The 8282-nt window shown below is 30.2% G+C and overlaps 2 protein-coding genes across 3 annotated transcripts; one reads left to right on the forward strand and one right to left on the reverse strand.

The window, feature by feature from the left end:
- Positions 1-379: 379 nt before the first annotated feature.
- Positions 380-5185, reverse strand: LOC139092296 (KH domain-containing, RNA-binding, signal transduction-associated protein 3-like). Of its 2 annotated transcripts, none has more exons than XM_070642645.1 (7): positions 4880-5185; positions 4506-4744; positions 4094-4341; positions 3944-4039; positions 3816-3875; positions 3601-3746; positions 380-3159 (listed from the first exon to the last, which is right to left on the reverse strand). In XM_070642645.1, exons 1-7 carry the CDS (start codon positions 5040-5042, stop codon positions 3017-3019), a joined length of 1095 nt encoding a protein of 364 aa, XP_070498746.1. In that variant the 5' UTR covers positions 5043-5185; the 3' UTR covers positions 380-3016. The 2 variants fall into 2 exon arrangements, with proteins under 2 accessions (XP_070498746.1, XP_070498745.1); XM_070642644.1 differs by having other exon boundaries at positions 3816-3893.
- Positions 5186-5749: 564 nt separating this feature from the next.
- Positions 5750-7455, forward strand: LOC139092375 (bromodomain testis-specific protein-like). The gene is made up of 4 exons (XM_070642730.1): positions 5750-5974; positions 6037-6808; positions 6867-7040; positions 7092-7455. Exons 1-4 carry the CDS (start codon positions 5840-5842, stop codon positions 7358-7360), a joined length of 1350 nt encoding a protein of 449 aa, XP_070498831.1. The 5' UTR covers positions 5750-5839; the 3' UTR covers positions 7361-7455.
- Positions 7456-8282: the final 827 nt, after the last annotated feature.

Raw genomic sequence — 8282 nt, forward strand, 5'->3', positions numbered from 1 at the left:
TACAGAATGTACAAAATAATATTTCTTGCTGTTTTACTTATTAAATCATCTAATGCCACAGCAATTTCGTGGGGTCAAATCAGAGATGGGCATGTACTGCTGTTTGATCAATTTTTTCATGATCGTGATGATGTGAATGAACTGGAACCGAAGGAATTTGTTTATTCAACAAGAGGAACATTGATTTCGGGAATACAGGTCGTTGACTTGACAGGTGATGAAGGTGGAACTGCTAAAATTCTACAAGGCGGAATTCATCACACGTACGTCAAAATAAAATTAATTCCAAATAGACATCGATTGCTCTTGAATGTTGAAATATTTGGTGTACATGATGACAGGGATGACTATTTTTAATAATTTGGCTTTTTTGAGTGGCTTCAGAACCGAAACATTTGACCATTGTTTTATTTATTTTGCTTTTTTTCTGTGTTACAGTTACAATTTTTTTTTTTGTCATCAATTTTGTTCCTTCTTTTTTTATTAACTTGATTATCAATGAGGCAATTTTTTCTATTTCCAATTTTTTTTACTCTCAGTAATTTCCATCAATTTTATACTTTTTTTTTTTATTATTTTTTGCTTAATTTTTGTGCATTCTCTGTGAACAATGCACTTTATAATTTCCCTTTTCTCTCATACAGTTATGTGTATTTTTAGTTAGGTATATATTATAGATTAATTAATGTTTAATATTATGTATCTTTATCATCTTTTAAAATAATTTTTAAGGATTATTATCTTCATACATTTAGAGAATAAATCTTTTAGAGGAATTGATGATGAATGGAAATGCAGCACTGTTTGGATCGTTGTTATTTGATTGATTTGGATTTTAGTCGTAATTGAAACTCGATTTGAGTAATAGCATTCAATTAATCTTTGAATGTCAAATTGCGGAGAACGAGTATGTAAGTACAAACAACAAGACTATAGATTCACAAAGTTCGAGGTCGACTCGAATTTTGAACGATGTTAACTTTTGTTTTGAGTTTTCGTCATTCTATTGCTGTTTGACTAACTTTGTTGATGATTACCTGCAACGCACTGAAGCTGAAACAGCAGTTTTTAACTGAACTCTTCCTTAATAGCAAGATTTGAAGTCGACTTGATTTGGAGTCGAATTGACTAAAGTCGACTCTTCAATATAAAATCCGTGTCAACATCCTATTCTGCTTAATATACTTGACGTAAACTTTTCAAAAATGTCCTTACAAGTCATTTAGTCTGATGTAAATACTTTTCAGAAATCAGGCAAATATAAAGGCCATAATTTGTCTGTTTCTTTGAATTTCCTTCTTACTGTCCTACCTTAGATACCTAAGAACTTTCCCTTAAATTTCAAAAATAAGCATCACCATTGATCCACAACTTTCAACGATAGAGCCCGCCTTCAGACGCAAACTAACGGAGACCATGGATCACATTTGATTTGTACAACCAGCAAAATAAGTATTGACCCACATCAGCCACTCAATTTCCATGCATTCACAGTTCCTTATTTTATACGAGAACATTTTTTTTTTAATTTTTCACCTTACTTTTTTTATTCCATAACTTCCATGCAGATTGCATGAAAGCCTACTTTATTTATCATTTTATTATATTATTAAGCTTATTTATATTTCGCGATACTTCCTTTCACATTTAAGCATTATTTAATAATTTTTTTTTGTTGTGAATATTAGTCGTTATCATACTTGATCTTTTTTTTTTTGTCATGCATTATGTCTATCCTTTTAGTTTTGTAAATTTATACTTGATTTAGTCGTAAGTTATATCCTCAAAATTGAATAACTGTGTCTCTTTTTTTTTTTGGTCATCCATCCACTTCAAAAAAGAATTTAATCAGCGTTGTGTAATCACTGTTCGCAAAATAAATCATAAAAAATAAGTTTTTTTTTTGTTTTTTTCATGTGTATGTGTTTATTAGGTTCAATATCGTCCTCATCTCATACTTTTATTCTTCATCATAGGCACTGAAAAGTTTTCTTTCATTTCTATGAGGCTTGAGATTTTAACTTATTTATACTTCTGTTTTAGTTGATTTTTTTCAGTCTACTTCTTATTCTCTTGTTTTTTATGTGTAATTAATGCATAAAAATGCATTTTCATTTCGTTTCCTTCTCAGCGCAGATTCACATACGTGATTATGTCTTTGCATTATTTATTATTATTCCTTTTTTCAAATGAAGATTATATTTAGAAACTACAGTTACATTATACTCTCTTTTTTTACTGCTGTATTATTTTCTTCTTTTTTGTTGTGGATTAATATTTCATTTAGACATGGGATTAGCTTAATTTTCTATTGATTTCTCTCATTATCTCTTTTTATTCTGTATTATCTTAATTATATTTTTTTTCCAATCTGGAAGTTATATTAAAATGAGAGCAGGATGTGAAATTGATCAGGTCTTCTAAATGATATTGAGTGAATTTCTAACGGTAATTTCGAAATCAAAAACTGTACAAATTCAAAATTATAAACATTTGTGAGGTTTTGTAACGAATTTTGAACGAAAATTTTTAATTGAGAAATATTAGCTGTTGTATGGTTCTCAGAATTTGTAGTAATCTGCAGATTGACAAAGTACAATTCCTTTTGTAGCATTACTATTAATTTTTTGAAACCATATAAATCCTTTTTCATGACTACATAATTGCTTTACAATACAAAAGAAGAATACTGTATCAAATCAGGAAATTTCACAAAACTACTGACCAAAATCAAAAATGCAGCTTATGGTCACACAATGTCACGAATCTTTAATCACTTTCACATCCTGCAAGTATGCAATATATATGATTTTTTTATTATATCATCGTCTCCCATCAGTTTTTATTTTTTAGAAACATTAATTATTAAACACTTTTGTAGTGTACTTGAATTAAATCGTGAGCTTATAACTTTTATAAAATCATCCACCAATCCTTAAGACTTTATTTTTTTAATTTTTTTCCATTTTCTGATTGTGTCCAGTTATTTCACTTACTTCTTTAAATGTCTTCTTTCTCATTTCTCAATACGTGCATACGGTTCGTGACGGTAACGTGATGATAATGATCTTTCAGAATGTTCACTTCTGTGCGAATGAGAAACACTACTGTGCCCATGCCTTTCACGGACGCTTTCTTTCCACGATGATCGCGATTTCACTATGATTTTGGATAAATTTTTTCATTGATTATTATTATGGTTAATTAATTATATTATTTTTTTGTTATATTATATTATTTTTTCATTTTTTTTTTATGGGATTAATGTTATTAATAGATTTTTTTATGAGTCATGTGTGATACTTATTAATCGAGATTCAGATTACTCTTTTCTTTTTTTATCGGGCATTATTTTGTTGTTATTTTTTTTATATTGTTTTGGGTATTTAAAAATTTATCAATCACTAGTTTTTGTTTTTAACTTCATCTATTTCTGCGCTGATAATCCAAATCTTTGTTGAACGATGAAATTTGCGTCTTGAATATTTAAATTCATTCCACTTATCTCATTCGATCAGTGATTCTTATAATTATTATTATTTTTATACGTATGGGTTTTCACATTATTTTGAAAAAATGCGTTTTGTACGTTAGAATTACCTGGCGCGTATGTCGGTTCTCGTGGATGGTGATACTGATATTCTGGCGCGGGAACGGACTCGTAACGGTATGATGGTGGTCTGTGAACTGCGTGACTGTCATAAGGGTATGGATGGTGATGGTGTGCTTCGTACGTCTCTTCATATCTAAAATATATTAAATTAATATCTAAATCAGTAACATGTTTAATCGTTTAGGTAGTCATGCCGACTTACGGGTGATGTTCGTGATATGCGGATGGTTCTGAAGTTTTATAACTTTCTTCCATCGCAATTCTGTGATATACAGGCGAACTAAAGATTTATCAATAAGATAATACTGGAATAATCAGATTCAAAATTACCTGGCACGATCGAGGATTGACAGGATCTTTGTCTTCGGTGGAACAACTGTTGGCGTCCTTGATGACATTGGTCGTTCACTCGTTGACACGTGATTTCTTAAAATTTAATTCATTTAGAGATATTATCAATCAAAATTGAGGATTAATTACTTGTATTGCGCTTTCTGTTTAATTTTTGCAATTGCTGCCTCGCCTAATCCACCTTCCATAATTTCTCTTAATTGCTCCTGTCTTATTGTGTCATTTGAATCTGGGATCAAATATTTACGAACTTCAGCTAAAGCGTATGCAATTCTTGCATAGCATTCTGAAGGTGGTCCAATTGCTGATATTTCAACATGTAAATCATCATTTAGATGAGCATATTTTGGATCTGCTGCTTGTCTTAATTCTTCTTCCTGTAAAATAACATATGTTTAGATAAAAAGTTCACAGAATCACAAATTTTCATCACTTCCAATTGGTTTAATCGTGAAAAATCTGGTAAGAATCTTGTATGGATATTTATCCACTGTATCTATACAACAACAAACATCCAGTAAAATAAAAAATGTTAATTCACCTTCTTTTTGTCCTTCATTGAACCGCGTCCTAGAATTGCCATTTTACAAAGGGTCTCTTCTTGTAGTCTTCTCATAGAATTTCCTTTTGGACCGAGTAATTTACCAACAAAATTAAATTTTGGATGATCTTTTACGGGCACTATCACTTTTACAACCAAACGAATTTGTTTTTCACGATAAACATCCACATATCGTTGATCTCTGAATGGTTTGCCGCTAGCTTTTGCATTTTGGATTTCTGCACGTATTTAAAGGCACAAGCAAACAAGAGAGAAAAGCAACAAGAAAACATTTTTTTAGAGTCGAATGGGAAAAAAATCGATAATTTTATGAAAAAATTCAATGAATATTTTGCCGGAAAATCTTTAATTACCTTGATCAAGTAGTCTAGATGCATGAGATTCACTATCCAATTGACTTCTCTCCTTAATTAACTCTTTTATGTAGTCATAATTCTTTAAACCTTCCAAATTTGATTCATCTTCCTCGTCATTTCCACCACGTCTTTTAAAGTCTGATTCGTAATAGTCATCCATTACTGTCTCCTACGGTGCCTTATTTGCCCGATTTCTAGTTTAATTAATTCGTTTAACACTTTAATTTTATAAAAAAAATAATATTTTCGTTTAAAGAGACTTCCTTTGCTCCAGTGGTGTTAAAACTGTGTGTCGCGGGACAAAGTTTAATCACGGAATTTTTTACCATACAAAATAAATTGTGCAACACTGGATTGATTCTACAGCAGCGATTCCCCTTCAAGTTCAAATTTTTGAATTTTTTATGACCGTTACGATTTGTTTAGTGTGAAGCTTTTACTGATTGAGTTTTTATGGAATTTGACTTGCAATTTATAAAAACTTGATATAAAATATTAAATAAATAATTAATTTGGACGTTTATAAAATTCTAAGGTTGCTATAATACTATTCAAATTCAAATTTATTCGCTTCAAATTTTTAACGGACATTTAATTTTTGAAAATTCTTAAAGTTCAAAAAATCAAGGTAAGTGTACTTCAAGTGAATTTTTGAAAAGTCCAAATAACTTTTTATTAATTTGATTAATTCAGTTGTACTACATTAAAATTGCTAATAGATGTTTAAAAACTCAGTAACTCTGTTTAAATTTATCAATATTGCCATGAATTTTCAATATAATTTCAAAAGCAACTTAACCAAATTAACCATCCCTTGCACACAAAATTGACAAAAAATTCAGACAAAACTAACAAATTTAACTTTAATGTTTATTATTAAACAAATAGTTCAATAATTTAAGAACTACAAATAGTATTACTCTGTTAATAAAGTATCCAGTTAGAAAATAGTGAAAAATGACGGTAAATGAAGAAAAATTGGACAAACCATGTTGCAGCAAATCACTCCAAGAAATTGACATTGAAAACGCTAAAAATAAGCGAACCCCGGAATCAAGTGACGATAAAAGAAGAGATAAGAGCAAGAAAAAGGTATGCTTGACATGAAATTTTGATAAAAAAAAATTAATTTCAGTAATTTAATTTAATTCCAGAAAGATCCACTAAGCATACAAATGAACCAATGTAAACGGCTGCTTCATAGTCTACGTACTGCAAAAGAACATTACGAATATTCAAACTTATTTTATTATCCAGTTGATCCGATTGCATATCAATGCCCAGATTATTATGACATTATTAAAAATCCAATGGATCTTAACACAATGCAGGAAAAAATGGAAAGAGGTGATTACAAAACACCTGAAGATTTTGCTGCTGATATTCGACTGATAATCGATAATACATTAACTTATAATGGACCAGATCATGAAATTATTCCATACGTAAATAAATTCAAGGATGTTTTTGAGACGCGGTTTCAGAAAATTATCACTCCAAAATCTCGCTATTGTTACATGACACCGACAGAATCAGAGATTACATATAGAAAATCAAGTCGAACCTTAATATATGTACCAGACGATGAAGAAACGCTTGTTAAGGAAATAGTTAAAACACAAAAATATTTAACAAAATTATATGAAAAGCATCAAAGCATTCTCGATCAAAAAGGTCAGGATTTCAACGACTCTTATGAGCAGCAAATAGAAGTTCCAAAAACTAAGAAAAGGACAACTAAGAAAGAATTAGTCAAAAATCCAAAGAAAAATGCCAAACAGAATGCAAAGGTTGAGAAATTGCAAAATAAGTCTGACTCAATAGATCAACGGAGCCTCAGTTCATGCAGTGATAATGAAGACAATCAAATTCCAATGACATTTGACGAGAAACGTGATATGTTGATTGATATTAACAAGTTGCCTGGTAAGTTTATGTTTTGGATAATGGAGGCTTGTTTGACTGCTTATTTTACTTCTCTTAGGTGATAAACTCGATGAAATATCAAAAATAGTAAGAGCTTTAGATCCTGATTGTTACACAGAGCATGATCAAAATTTCGAGATAAATTTTTCCGAATGCAAAGTTAAAACCCTGCGAGAACTGCAAAGAGTCATCAATGAATACTTGCGACCGAAGCCAGCACGTGCTGTTCCATGTAAGTTATTTCAATTTTAATTCTGGATGATATTAATTTTGATAATTTCAGTTCCTCGGAAAAATAAGCTCGAAAAGAACACAAAACTTGTGGAAGAACTGAAAATCGATCTCGAAAATCAAAAAAAGGAATGTGAGACAAAATTGGCAACTGTTGAAGATAGATTGGCTGGATTTTTGCGTAAAAAAGCAAAATCACCTGAACTAACGGCAGCAGTAAGCAGTTCAACTTCTTCAGGAAGCAGCTCGTCGTCCTCGTCATCAAGCAGCTTAACTAGCACAAGCAGTAGTAGTTCAAGTGGTAGTGCATTCAAAGGATAACTCAAGTGCGTATACTTCAACCTTTTTTAACATTTAATTTTTGAATAATAAATTCTACTAACTTATAACTTTAGTAACTAGACATAGTTAAGAATATAGAAAGTACTTGAGAAATTTATTAAATAACAATTTTTACGATTTTATAATAAATAATTAAACATGATACACATTACTGATTTATTGCTAAGTAGTCACCTGACCAGTGTGATAATTAATAGACGCCTTAAGTAACTGCCGTGCAATTTGATTCCTTTAGTTTGAATTTGCGAATCTGTTAATGTCACTGAAAATTGTCATAAGTAAATGACTTGTCTACGAAAATTATTATTTATGTCAAGATATAATTTCGTCCCTAAAACATCTAGACATTGTCGGCATTATTAATTACTTATATTTAATTACGCATAGAAAATATCAAATGTCAAGGCAAAAGATGTAAGGAAGGGTTCTTTCCCATTGCTTCAAGTGTTTTGGGATCCGAACGCAAAATCAATAAACATGGCTAGAAATGGTATTGAATGAACAAGAATCCTCTCTCTCCTTCATCCTTTCATTTCATTCTGTTTGTTTAAAAGAGAAAGTTTTTCCTTTTATACCGAAGGTTAAAGATACTTGATAGATCTTTAAAAAATTTCTATAGATACTTTAAATAGGATTTCGATACAACTGTATAAAGTGTTGAAGGAAACTGGCTGAAAATTAAGCGGTTTTGAGTTATTTAGAATTTTAAACGGTTTTGTAAAATTCAAAATTTTGCTTTAAATTTAGCGGTTTTGTAGAATTTAAATTGTACAATTTTGAAGAATTCAAAAATTTGCGGTTTTGTAGAATTTAAAAAACTGCTAGAAATTTAACGGCTTTGTAAAATTTGAATTTCTAATCAATTCTTGAATTCTAGAAAATTTCAAAATTTACAAAACTG

Source organism: Chironomus tepperi, unplaced genomic scaffold (assembly GCF_022539635.2).
Source record: "Chironomus tepperi strain 1889 unplaced genomic scaffold, CSIRO-AGI_Ctep_v1 contig_298, whole genome shotgun sequence".
Classification (NCBI taxonomy): Eukaryota; Metazoa; Arthropoda; class Insecta; order Diptera; family Chironomidae; genus Chironomus; species Chironomus tepperi.